The sequence below is a fragment of the Numida meleagris genome, chromosome 4 (assembly GCF_002078875.1).
Source record: "Numida meleagris isolate 19003 breed g44 Domestic line chromosome 4, NumMel1.0, whole genome shotgun sequence".
Classification (NCBI taxonomy): domain Eukaryota; kingdom Metazoa; phylum Chordata; class Aves; order Galliformes; family Numididae; genus Numida; species Numida meleagris.
The window spans coordinates 65,485,230-65,498,918 of record NC_034412.1 but is presented as its reverse complement, the minus strand read 5'-3'; the positions used below and the strand labels follow the sequence as shown (position 1 = coordinate 65,498,918).

The following is a 13,689-nucleotide window of genomic DNA, read 5'->3' as shown; positions in this document are numbered from 1 at the left end:
GAGCAGGAGAAATTGAGTCTAATTCATCCTCCTTTTTATGTGTTCTAGTATATCAATTTGTGTGGACAAGAGGAGAGGAACTTCAGTCTTTAGGGACTCTTGCTACAAGCCGATTGGCAGTACTTACGATTGCACCACCAGAAAGTAATAAAATAAATACATAGAGCAACTATAACAGAAAGCAGATGTCTTGCTTTTGCAATTAAAGAACAGGAGAAGGCAGTAAGAAAACTAATGGCAAATGGCTGTGCAGTTGGGGCAGGAGAAGAGAGTACAATTGGCTTACTTTTAAAACAAATGAAACAGAAAACCTTATACTGGTGCAAATAGTAGGTGCACTAACAGCCACAGTACCTTGCACTGAAAATGGAGGTTCGAACAAGCTTAATTCTTCATTAGAAAATACCATGCTAAGGGTCCTGCAGGATGGAGCAGGTGGCTTTTCTCATTGTTCTCAGATCTGGTTTTCTACTTTGGATGATTCTATAAAATCAGTTGTACAGCTGAACAAAAAGAGTGTGAAAACTGGGATTTTTTTTCTTCCCCATGTGTGTGATTTATGTTGGGAGATAACAGGTATTACAAGGACAGTTATCTGTGAAATGTAGTTTAATATTTTTCTAAAAGCTGCACATAAAATGGATATAAATTGGACATCTTTTAGCCTATATTCAGTCTATACCTGAATGTCGCTATGAACCAAAATGGTAATTAGTCACCTTTGCAGCAGCTTTGTTCATTAACTGTAGTACATCAAGTTGTCTTGCTGGTAATGTCTCTAGGTGAGCAAGACGTGGGCTTTAGGTGAACACTTCTGTTGTAAGCATTATCATAAATATATAAATGTATGCGTACACTTTGAGCAGTTTGCCTTTCGTGTGGCCACAACATGTGTTTAGCCACCTGAAAATGAAATGCTGTGCTAGGCTGATTTCAGAACGGAAAAAATGCTGGAACTGCAGTGTAGGGAAACAGGAACAAAGCACACTTCTGCTGTCTGCCTCCTGTGTAATACTGGTCCTGGTGAAAGCTGTGAGGCTGAGAAAAGAGTTGAAACGGTGTCTTATTTCATTTGTTTGAAAGCATACAAATTGACGTACTTAAAGCATGATGCACATCAGTGGCATAAAGAGCAGAAATAAACTGCGTGAACCTTTATTTTAAATTCATTTTGGTATCCTTTCTCTGCCAGGACCACCTAAAGCTAAGTAACAACAGTTTTTTGTGCTCTGATGGAGTAATTAAGCTCCTTTTTGCCCTTGGTTGAAAAGCCAAGAGGTTGATGTAGTATAAAATACTTTAAAGAAAGCAGTGAGTGTTCTGACTTTGAAGTTTCTGCGGGTGCATGTTAACACAGGCTGCTACAGAGGAAGTGCTTAGGGAAAAATTATTCGTCTGGGATTTTGGAGTTGGTTAGGAACTTGTCAGTGCCGCTTTTATGTATGTGCAAAGCTCAGAAGTGCTGTATTTTCCTGATTGTGTTTTGGGATGTGAAATATAGCTCTTCATAGTGTCCTGATCACTGCTGTGTTTATCGGTAAACTACTGTACCTTGGTGTCCCTCGTTGTACTGGCTGGAATCACACGGGAGGAAGTGTTGCAGTGTGAAGAACCTGCAGGATATTGCCAAGGAAGAAACACAGAACCAGTTGTAGGAATCCTGAGAGAGTCTCCTTGTGAACACTACACACAGCTCTTGAAGCACACAGGGCAGATGAGAAATCTGCATGCTCGCCAAGGATGCAACTTAATAAAGCAGTTGTTAGGAAGTTCTGTCTCTGAGCTTTCTCAGGTTTGACATGCTTTTTGCTAGTGTGTTTGTATGGTGTGATAAAGGTAAAAAGGTAGCTGTGCTCTAGTTCCTTCTCTCACAACTCTTCAATAATGCATTCGCACATGGACATGCACTGGCTTACGGCACATTAACCAACCTTTTTGCTGTTCGGTCTGCGATTGTCTTACTTTTGACTGAAAACTGCTGCCAAGTCACCTAAGAACGTCAGCTGAAATGAAAAGTTTGGTGTATGAAGAAATGTCTGATCACTCTACTTAAGCGCATCTCTCTCTGAAATTGTACCTCATGTTTACATTAGTATTTACTCCAGCATCCTTCAAAGGAAATAGTGTTCTGTATAATGCTGTATCCCTAGCAACAAAAAATCATTTTCTTCCATGCAGCGAAGACTGGGAATAAGATATATGCGGCATGAAACACTTATTGATCAGTCCACTTCTGAAAACTGCACATAAACTTTGAGTAGGGCAGGAGTACAAATATTGCTACGTGCTTTAGAAAAGAAAAATTTGAACACGTTTATTTGGTGCTTATGGAGTAAAATCCTTTGACTTAAAAAGTGCTATTGTGCAAGTCTTTTGTAATGCCATGATACTCTGGAGGAATGTTTTAATCTTCTCGTGCAAGCTATTGTTTAAAAAAAAATAATCAAGGTTTTATAAGCTTTGTCCTAGATCCAGTGACCATTTACAGTCAGACTAAATGGTCTTATTCTCTCTGGGGAGAATTAAGGCTATCTTTCCTGTAATAATGAGGCAAACTTCCACCTCTTGATTACTCATTGGAATAATTTAAAGGATGTAAATTAAGTTTTCCAGACTTAATTGAGAAAATGTCTATTATGCCATTCTCTTTCCACGTGCTTAGGGCGAAGAGATTTTCTTTTTGGTTACAAACAAACAGAATACGACCCTCATGGAGATGTCTGCAGAAGAATTGTAAGATAAGCAGAGCATGCATCTTGCCTTACCTCTGCTTCTAACAGCAAAAATACAGAGGGATTTCTGCTGAGCACTTCCTACATTTGTTAGGCCGCACAAAAGTTTATTTCATAATTGTCAAGGAATTCTCAAGTTAATCCTGGGAAGAGGCATAAGTCTCCTAGCTAACATCTCTCTTCTGCCAGTGGGGATTACTGAGAGCATTCCTCTGAGCTTCATCTGCTCAGCAGGCTGTTTGTGTGAGGGTAGGCATTTCTGGGGAGCGAGTGTTGGGAGTTAAGCCAGCTGCATGCCTTGCTCACTGTTCTGACTCTACTAATGCAAGTAAGTGTTTGCCAAAGGAATAAGGTGTTGGAGCAACAGAGCATCTGTACGGGGATCTTTTCCTGCTTACATTCTCCTGATAAGCTCTGGTTTAAAAACTTCCTGAGCCAGAAACTGTGCTGAAGTCACTCTTTGATAGCTGTGGATCCTAAATGAATTTATCTAATCCTGCTTCTGAATGCCGTGAAATATTCAGTTTCTACAGCATCCTGTGACAGAATTCATGATTCCATCCTGAATATTTTCTTCTCCTAATGGTTGTTGTCTGTTGTTGCTCTTTCATCAGCTGCTCAAAAGGCAACTGGACTGAGATTTCCATTTTGTAGTATGAAGAGGACAGAGCAGCATGCATTTCTTTGAGTCCTCTCTGAGTGTTCTCAAGAGAATGCTTCCTCGTGTTTGTTAACAGGCTTGCCAGAAGCTTGACAGTATCAGTTTTTGTAGGTGCTTCAGCTTAGCGTAGTGCAGTCTCATCTCGCTTTACAAACTGAACAATGAGATCAGTCTGTCTTGAGATCCATGTAGTCTACAAGTTACCTTTTGCAACTCATGAAGTAATACCTTACCCTTGTAAGCTTCAACATCTGGTGAATGATAAGGACACTTGACTGGATTACATTTAATACAGTTAGTGGATCTGAGCCAGGCTTGCAGCTGATGTGTATGGCTATTAAGTTACATATATAGGCACTGATCAAATTCTTTCTAGTTTTCCTTGCTTGCTCGGTTCAAAACTACATTCAGCTGCTCACAGAACAGTGTTTTGTGTCTCTGTAGAAATGAAAATTCACCATTCCCAAACTCGGTTTTTCTTTTCCCCCCCTCCTATTCCTTAGTCCTTGGTGCTTTTGGCTATGTAAGAAAGAAGGAAAAGATCCAGTTAATGCAAAATAACTGCATTAGCCTGAAAGTGATTTGGAAACTTGTTACAGCTTTTTCTCACCAAGCTTTAAATAATCACTCCAGTCAGAAGGATTGCCTACTTCTGGCAAGCTGTCCAATCATAAAGCATTCTTGGTACAGGTAAGATAACCTTTTCTTGCTCGTGTTGTACGTCACAGGAGGCTGTACTTCCCAATCCATCTCTTGTACTTTATAGACAGTCAAGGCTGCTGAAATAGCAGACTGTCTTGACCAGCAGTTCTGTTTTTTCCATTCAAGAAAATTTTCCATTTATCACGCATTTAATATAGCCAAGCCTGTGACAGTTCCCTTTGAGGAGTGCTGGCTTGTAGTACTGTTTAAATTAGCAGGCACGACTCTTCAAATCAAAAAGGAGAGTAGCATAGATGTGCTTCTGGGTGAGCTAGCAGTGTCTAGTATGTGCCTTCTTTGCTCAGCAGGCAGAGTACGTTTGCACAGTGTCTCACAGATGTGAGAGGTATTTGGGAACTTCAGGGTATCGCAGTGAGTATATTCCCCTTTGAATTATGCTTTATATAAATTCTTGTGGTATGGAAGCTAAAATTGCCACTTAAGTGTATATAAGGAAGCAGGAGTCTTGCTTTGAAGTTGTTGAAATCACTTCTGGGAAAGAAGTCCATACTCGTGCTTCCTCCCACTTCTGAACAAAGAAAAACACTTCTGTCCTGTTTTGCAAAAGAAAAAAAATCGTTAGGATACTTGACTGTTTACGCAGATCTTAAGAGAAAATGTACTACGTGCCAAAATAAATCTGTGGACCTCACTGTGTGGAAACCACAAGAAAGCACGAGTTTGATGTTCAAGCAATATTCCGTTACATGTCCTGAAATTAGAGTGTATATAACTTTCTTTTAAGCCAGCACATGAGATTTAAAAAACAAGGATTAAAGTTGCACAGGTGAATGTTCAGAGATATGCTCAGATGCCCAGAGTACGTTTGTTTAAAACATTCTGTATGATTGCTGGTACTGTATCAGGCCAAATATACAGTGGTGGTGTCAGGAGACGGAGTGCTTGTCTGCCTTTTCTGCTTGTTTCACAGATTCTGAATATGGGTTTTATGTGGAAATCCTGTAGTGTTGAGAGGGGAATGATGCACTTGAATTATTCAGTGGAATGGAGGATACAGGGACATAACAAAACCCTAAATGCTATTCCCTTTTCCATTGTTTGGGAAAACATTCTCTTTTGAGTCTTGTTGGTGGAGAAGGGGTGTTTTTTCATATCTTCCTATATTAAATACTAGAAATTCAGTTTTAAAAAGATATTCTATGTTGACTTTAGAGTTTTTTTTAAATTTTTTACTCTTTTAGATTTTTTTTTTCCCTCAAATCTTGGGTCATATTATGTTTAACAGTTTTCTGTGTTTGTGGGTAACATTACTTAAACTGATAATAAGTGTATTGAGGACTTTTTAAAAATCCCTTTCTCTTAATGTGTGTGATCTGTAAGTGGTGTGATGACAGGTAGTGGATAATGCAATGGGAAAATAATTTGTTACTTGTCTGTGAAGTTCGGTTTGGAGCTAATCCGTCAAGCTTGAGAAGCCTTACTTGCATGATGCTGAGAAAGTGACATTTATTGTGTCTACTGTTTCTATGCGGGATATCACTGAATGAGCTGTACAACATGTAAAGTCCTCCAGTTCTAATGGTTGAGTTGTAAAATAAAGAAAATGCAACTATATTAGTGTTTTAAAACTCTTAGGAAGACCCCAAATTCCTGATAAAATTGATTATCCACCAGAGAGGATGAGGTAATATGTATGTTTAAAATAAATTAATCTCTAAATTTATAGTTCCTATTCTAATATTTTTCTTCATTTCTTTTTCCCTTTAGTTCCTTGGCATAGCATTTCTTGGGATTGGATTGTGGGCATGGAATGAAAAGGTAAGTTGAATATAGCAGCAAACAAATGTTTTTTCTTTCTGATGAAATACTGGAATACTAGTACGCTGTACATTTAGTGTCCCCACACAGTTTTTGCTGAAACAAAATCAAGCTTCTCTGTCAAGAAAATAAAACACAACCTTGGCTAGGTTCACCTAGGGGAAGATCCGAGGCATTTTTCCCAAGAATGCTTTGGCAAGAAATCATGGCTGACACTTGCACATAAAATAACCATTTCAATCCACACACGCTCAAATAGCAGCACAGATGATAGAATGCTCTACTGAAGGCAGTTTTGGCAGTGTGTCTCTGTTGCACGTGTCCCTAGGAATGAGAAGGAGCCTACATGTGTCCGAAGGCAATGTCTTGAAAGTGAGCATTCTCTGCTTTGTTGCCTGCATGTAGCATGCTTGTTGCTGTTTCTGTTAATGAAAACCAAACCAAACCTGAGGCAAAGAAAAAATATATATATATATTTATGCAGAATATAATGTTGTCCGTTGGAAAGCTCTCTGTTTTGAGACTGTAAATGGAAATGGGAATAAAGCAAGGAAAAGGTGGAGAGAGAGAGAGAGAGAGAGAGAGAGAGAGCACTCACTTGCGAACCAAAGCCTGATTTTTAGTTTGCTTGCTGCAGAAGTTAGAAGATAAAGTATCGAAACATAAAATACAAAACAAGTCAGGATGTATTAGGTTACCAAAATACAACTGCTAAAATTAAAGCCAGAGTTTCCTTATTTTTTAAAAAAATTGAGGGGAAAAAATCACCAACAACTAGCCAAAATCCAACCCTGGTTGATAACAATGGTGCTATGATATTTAGTTAAGTAATTTTTTTGATGGAAAACACTAAGTTAGTTTCAAACTAATGTTCACTTCAGGCATAATAACTGGCACTTGCAGCAGAACAAAACACCACATTGGAAACATTGGAGTTTTGCCACTTAAATTCAGGACGTGTTTTGCTGATTCAGAAGTGAGTTATTGACTGAAATTCTAATTGCTCTGTGCAAAAACTAACTCTCAGTGCTAGTAATAGAGTGTTAACTATCTCACACCATATACACATTTGTATTTAAGTGTGTTATACATCTATATTTACCTACCACATGATGCTCATGTTGGAAGGCTTGAATAGATTTGGAAAGTGGTGCTGTCATTCAGCAGAGATGTAAAAACATGTTTAACTGAATTATCTGAGCATACTCATAGAGCTTATGATGCCTGTGTCTAAACCTCAGAGAAGTAATACATTTCAGAGTAACTTACTAGAAATGATCTTAACATTTTTGTATCATTTCTATGGTAACACAAATTATTTCTATTTGGAATAAATGAGCAGGTAAAGGGAAAAGAGCTATAGTCTAGTCTGTGAAGTCTGAAATACACTACCCCTGCAGCTAGAGGTTGTTTTAACTGAAAGATGGTTGGTTTGTTTTTTTATATTGTCTATATGTGAAACCACCTCCACTTCCAAGGAAGAATGCTTTCAATTCGTAACTGTAAATAACCAGGGTCCAAGGTTCATGTTTTCACTCAAGATCTGTATATCTGTTATCGTGTCATCTTAAGCATCTCCTGGGGACAGGAAGTGGCCAGAAACTGCAGTTAGGATCAGGTGCCAGGTAATCGTAGTCCCCATGCAACTGGAGAGGTAGATCAGCTACATCCCATACAGAGTTGTTCTTGCTGCAGCTGGGGAGCTGGAGGTGACAGACAAGCAGGTGAAGCCAAATACTTGGAAGATTTGTAACTTGACTGAAAAGCACTCCTCTAGCTATTCTGCTTTGTGTGTAAGGCTGATGTGAATATCTCTTAGGCATCGTGGTCTGTTGTAGTGGTACACTGTAAGACAGCAAAGCATCTCTGCAGAAAAGGACTTGTGGATCCTTGCGGACTCCAGGTTGACCAGAAGCATGCTCTTGCTGCAAAGGCAGCTCTAGCTAATGGTGTTCTGGGCTGCATTAGGCAAAGGGTTTCCAGCAGGTGGAGAGAGAGTATCCTTTCCCTTTGCTCAGCACTGGTGAGGCCACACCTGGAGTGCTGGGTCCAATTCTGTGCTCCTCAGCAGGAGAGAGAGATGGACATACTGGTAAGAGTCCAGCAAAGGGCCATGAAGATAAGGAACCTTTCCTACAACAAAAGGTTGAATGAGCTGGGCCTGTTCAGCCTTGAGAAGAACAGGCTGAGGTGGGGGGGATCTGTCTATAAATACCTGTTGGGAGGGTGCGAAGAAGATGGAGCCAGGCTCTTGTCAGTGATGTGCTGTGCCAGGACCTTGAAACCCTTTCAACCCTTTTTTTTTTTTGTTTGAACAGTGTGTTATGCTGTGAAGACTGCTGCTGTCCCAATGAACTAAATCTTTGTCAGTGTTGAACTTAGTAGTACTATTGTATAATATGTAAACATAAATTTATCATGTTTTTGCCAGAGTAGGTCTTCAGAAGGACTTCTGTACTTTGAGGTGATGTAGTAGTGGGGAGGCTTTTGATTTATTTCTATGTTTAATAATTTGGTTTCACGTCTAGCTGTGTTGTTCTGAGTCCTGGTCATTGACTTGTATGCACTTCTGCTGCATCGCAGAAAAATAGCGTACAAGGCCAAGTTAAAAATGCAGGATGTAATGTAGTAATCCACATTTTACAGAAAGCCTGTCTGCTGCCAGGTGAGACTGTGATAGATTTGTTGATTTGGTGGCTGGTTTTCGTTTTTTGCTAGATTGGTTTGAATTCTCTTTAGACTTTAAAATAAAGAAGAAAAAAAAAGTGGAAAAAAAAGCCACACTGTACAGTCTCGTGACCTTCCTTTGCAGGGAGGCAGAAGAGCTCATTTGTCAACCAGGCAGTAGAATTGGCTTGACAGCCAGCCAGCCAGGCCTGAACAAAAACTGGGCAATTAGCATTCTGAATCGTGGACTCAGAAAGAGAACTGGAGGTGGGGACAATAAACTTGAGGGATGAATAAAGCTGTCTATACCATAGATGTGCTGTGTAGCTCACAATCTCACAGTGTTTTCAGGCACACTAGACTTGGTCTAGTACCGTTTAAGGAGAAAGAAGTTCATCCACTGAGCAGCTGACACCCCCCTTTTCCCCCTCCCCCCAGCTTGTTAACATATAAAGAGGTTGTACTAAGCCCAAGCTACTTACCCTGTGTCTGCTCAGCAGCGGGGGAAAATATACGGTCGTATTTCACTAACTTTTTAAACCACTTCAAGCAATTTTTTCTGTTGCCTTTTACAAACAAATTAACCCTGTACAAAATGTCTACTTCCCTCCTTGGTTGTGAATATTAAATAATGTGGTCTTAAGGCTCATTGAGAGCATTCATGGTATGATGCCAGTAGGTACTTAGGAAACAAACTTTGTGGTTCTCTCACTACCTGCAGGAGATTTATATGCAAGTGTAGTGAGAATGAGTGATGAATTGCTTTTATGTCTTCTGAGGCTTTTGGGGACTGTGGAGTGGGAGCTTTTAGAAGGAAAATACTGACGTTTTGGAGTCTGCATTAGGTAGGAGGTTGTAAAAGCAGAGATGCTAAAGTGGGGAAAAATGTTTAGATCCTTGCAAAATTTGTTGATTAGCCTTAGTTCACTTAAAAGGCTGGCTGAAATGAAGTGGGAGACATGGAAGAGGCTGATTACATGCGTAAGTTTAGTTTCAAAGTTTTTCTTGTTAAATCAGAGTAACTAGAATATACTCTGGCTCAGAAGGCGACTTGCACAGTTTGGAATACCAGTGTGGTACGTCTGTGTGCCTGCATGGTGCTCTTGGTGAGTAGGAGCTCTTGGTCTGGATCTCAAGTTTTAAACTTAACTTTTTCACATCAATTAAATCTCACTGGTACATTTAAGTTTAGATTTCAGTACATAAAGATTCATTATCTAATGACACTTTCAAATAATTTTTAGTAGTGTTCCAACACCCTGTAACCATTAATCCTGCTAAATGTAAAAAAACTGTATCTTGTATGTATTTCTACCAGTCATTCACCTATTGAACTCTGCTTTGCCACAACAAGGCAGCTAGGCTTGTCTCCTTCACTAGAAGCTTGGAAATTAAAGTTCTGCTGCTATTACTATTTGTTGTAGGAAATGCAAAACCAACAAAAAACAAGGAAGTAAGTTCTGTAAACATCGCTCACCTAGTTTCTTGATTGCAGAGACAAAATGCTGGAGTGGAATTAATTTGGCGTATTTTGATGACTCTTGTTCTCTTCTTCATGCTTATTCAGAGGCACAGAATGGAGAAACTGCAAAAATTTTATGATTGTGAAAGTAGATCTTTTTTCCATTTTAAAGTAATACATTTGGAAATCACTCCTGTGTGTTTCTGTTTGCCAGCATGTCTAAGTCTTGCAGACAGGCTTGTGGAAAGGTTAATCCTTAGTCTGCAGAGAAGAAATGTTTGAAGGTCTTGTATTGCTGAACCTTTTTTCTGACTACTCACTTTCTTCTTCACCGTGGAGATGCACTTCTGCAGCAGAGCAGTTTAGTGGCTTTTTTCCATCTTAAATATTTTTGTGCATTTCTTCTTGAGTTCTTCCATTCTACTTGTGATGATTTCTTCTTTTTATGGCCTTCTGGGATATTGTTTGTCATGGGGATTGCTGAGCGTGCTGCTGTTTTCTTCAGGCTAATTCTAGAGTGATCCTATGGACTGAATGCCTCCAAGTGTCTGGAGCACAGGTTGTAGATTATGGGGGCGTGTCTTCATTTGTCAGTAATCTGGTTTGTGTGGTCTAAGACCATTAATATGAACTGAATATATATCATAGCTTATGGGGAGTCCCTTTAAACGAACTGAAATGCTAATATAGATGTGTATCAAATATCAAAGGTTGGATGTGCAGTTAGAGATCTGTCTTTGGAAAGCAGTACAGGTCCCAGCAAACTCTGTGTGGGATGGAGAAAGCAGCAAGGGTGTGACCCTTATCCTTTTTGAAGTATATGTTGAATCCGTCATCTTTTTTGATGGGATAAAAGCAAGCAACAGTACAGCTATAATATCGGGAGAGGCCTTATCAAATAACTGTCTTCAAGACCAATATTTTTCCTTTGCCTTGAGCTATGCATGAGATCCAGCTTGTTGTAGGGTGCTCGGCTCTGGCCACGTGAAGAAAGCAGCATGAGAACAGAGGATCAGTCACTAGATTCAGGCATCTCTCTTAAAATGGTTTGCTCTGCCCTTGCTCCTGTACTAGATGATGTCACCTCCCTGTTTTCCTGCAGGTGCTTCTGATGGGCTTGGCTTGGTGATCTGGTGTTTGTTGGTGTGGCAGAAGGCACCTCCAATGCCTCTCCACCACTCCTTTGCTGGAGAAAGGAGCAGGTCCTGCTGTTTCATTCGACTGTTCTCCTGAGTGTGGGGTGGGTTAGGAATATGATTCCAGTCTTTCTAGTTGCATACCTGTGTCATTCTGTCCTAGTGTCCAAAATCAAATACTCTTCACAAATAAAGCAACTTTTTCATAATTTCACCATTATTGATTGTAGTTCATTTATGGATGATGATTTTGCTCCTTCATAACGCCAAGCAAGTAGTGACTTGCGAGGGATGAAAAGACTAAGAACCCCGACATTCAAATGTACAGCAGGCAATTGAGGTTGGGGGAGCAGAGCAAGCAGATGAGCTGTAGCTCATCCAGAGCATACGTCCTGCTGGTCTCCTTGTGGGACTGCAGTGGATTGGTGGCACTAGGAGAATAGAAGTATTAGCATGTGCACCTCTGCACAAAGCGTTTTCTGCCAAGTAAAGATTAGGCATTTGTCTAAACTACCAAAGAAGTGCTGTGTGTGTACTCCAGAAACATTACCATACTTTTGAAGTGTGAATATAGGTTTAGGAAAAAAAATGTTTTTCTTCCTCTTAGATGCCAGAATATCAATAGTACTTGCAGCTGTTTTGTGGTAAAGATTGGACTGCTGCAGTAGTTTTGCTGAGAAAAATTCCTTTTCATTTGCAGAGAGTCCAACTTTAAAAGATTTACAGGTGGTGTGTTTAGGTTTTTCATCCCTGGAAGAGATGAGCTGGCGAACAATCACCATCTATTACATGCATGACTGGTAGCCCTGAGGATTCAGTGTCACTGGAGAAAGCGGTGTTATCTTGTGAGATTCCTCTTCCTCAATCAGCTCCATACATGCTTCCTTCTGCTTTTGGCTGAAGATGGGATGAAGAAAGAATTGGCAACTATGAGACTCATGTACTTTCCCCAGAATAAGCCACCACCTCTGTGCAAGCCTAGGTGTATGCACAGAGCATTGTCTGTGTTTGTCATTCCTCTTGCTAGCAACTGTTCTATTGCCAAAGCCACTCTGAAGACTTTATATCCTGAGGTATCTCCAGAATACTGGTAACTTGGGATTCATATGCGAACAGCACACAGTACAAATGAGAACTACACAGTATGCTTTGTGCTGTCAGGATGCATTACTTGGAGTTTGTCCAAGCTTGGTTTATGATTGCCATATGTGGACTAGCAAAAGATGCACATAAAGGTGCTCTCCAAGGGTAGCAAACAATGGCAGATAAAGCCTATATTGTTCTACTTCAGTGCATGTCAAATCACAGCTGTCCTGAATAGTCAGAGCCTGGAGGAGAACTCTGCTGAGATGAGTGACTTTTGCCGAGTGACTGGCCAGCTTGTGACATGCCAGAGTGGCATGAAACTGCCAATGCTAGAAAATCAAGTAAGGTGGGAAAGGGCATGATCAGAAAGGGAAAATAAATACAACCAATTTGCTAAATTTTATTGTCATTAGGTGTGACAAAGTACGAAGTTGTATATTTCTTCTTACTAACGCTTATCTATATAAGGACGAGCTTCTCAAAGAGCAGGATCTACAGGTGTTAGCTGAATTACATTTGGATTTCATCTTGCATTTGTATTTTACTACTTTCAGATGGAAATAACTTGATTAGACTGTTCTTTCTTTTCTTTGAAAATCCAAGAGAGAAGTGTCTTATGAAGAGAGACTTAGATGACTGTTCATCCTTCTGAATGTTTTTTTTTTTTGAAGTAAAATAATTGCAATAGGCAATGTCTTTTTTCCAGTGACTGTTTTTACACTCTGCTATAGCGCTTTAGTGAAAAATAAATGAGCTAATGTTAAAAGAAATTAGGAGTAGTTTTTGCTTTGAGGCATAACTTGTTCTCATGTTATGAGATGGGGGGAAACATAGAAAGGACTTCCAAACTTGTCATGGACTTCCAATGACTTGGAAGTCATTACAGCAGACCTTTTCCTTGGGACAGAGCTTGTGATTTCTGACTTGCATGTGTCCAAACCAATGCCTTTTTCAGAGATTTGTATGTTAGATTATGCTGCTTATTGTTTGTTATTCTTAGCCAGAAATTTGTGTCTTTGATTTCTTTTTTTGTTTCTCGTGTAATTAAGAAACAGGGGTGGTAAGCTTCTGTACAAATTGATTTAAGTGTTCACTACTGCTAAGTGTTCAATTCATTCTGACTTGTACCACCTCATCACTGGTTACTTAGAAAAGGGGGCATACCAGCTGGTCTGCTTTGACAGCAATACTGGGTCTGAGCAGCGTTGTGTTATATTATGCATTACATCTATTTTTCCTTTGTAATGAATGGCAATGTCTAGTACTGTATATGTTGTAGGAGGAAAGCAGTGAATATATTTTTTTCATCCCTCTGTCAGGCAGTAGCCTTCCTAGTAGGAGGAAAATCTAGTCTGAGAATGTTGACTCGTGTTCTTGTTTATTGTTTGTACATTAGAGTTAGGTTCTGTTCTGTTGTTGTTCTTTTTCTTTTTCCTATGGTATGCTGGCCTCTTCCAAGACTCC

The 13,689-nt window shown here is 39.7% G+C and overlaps 1 protein-coding gene across 15 annotated transcripts in view; it reads left to right on the top strand.

Moving 5' to 3' along the window:
• Positions 1-13,689, top strand: part of TSPAN5 (tetraspanin 5) — an 84,387-nt gene that overhangs the window by 53,476 nt on the left and 17,222 nt on the right. For 11 of the 15 annotated variants that reach the window (XM_021396368.1, XM_021396374.1, XM_021396377.1 and 8 more), the window contains one exon: positions 5,824-5,874. In XM_021396368.1, the coding sequence (XP_021252043.1) occupies positions 5,824-5,874 (51 nt within the window). Of the gene's footprint in view, positions 1-5,823; positions 5,875-6,755; positions 6,851-13,689 lie in introns of all 15 variants that reach the window. The other 4 variants (XM_021396380.1, XM_021396378.1, XM_021396379.1 and 1 more) reach the window with 1 other exon arrangement.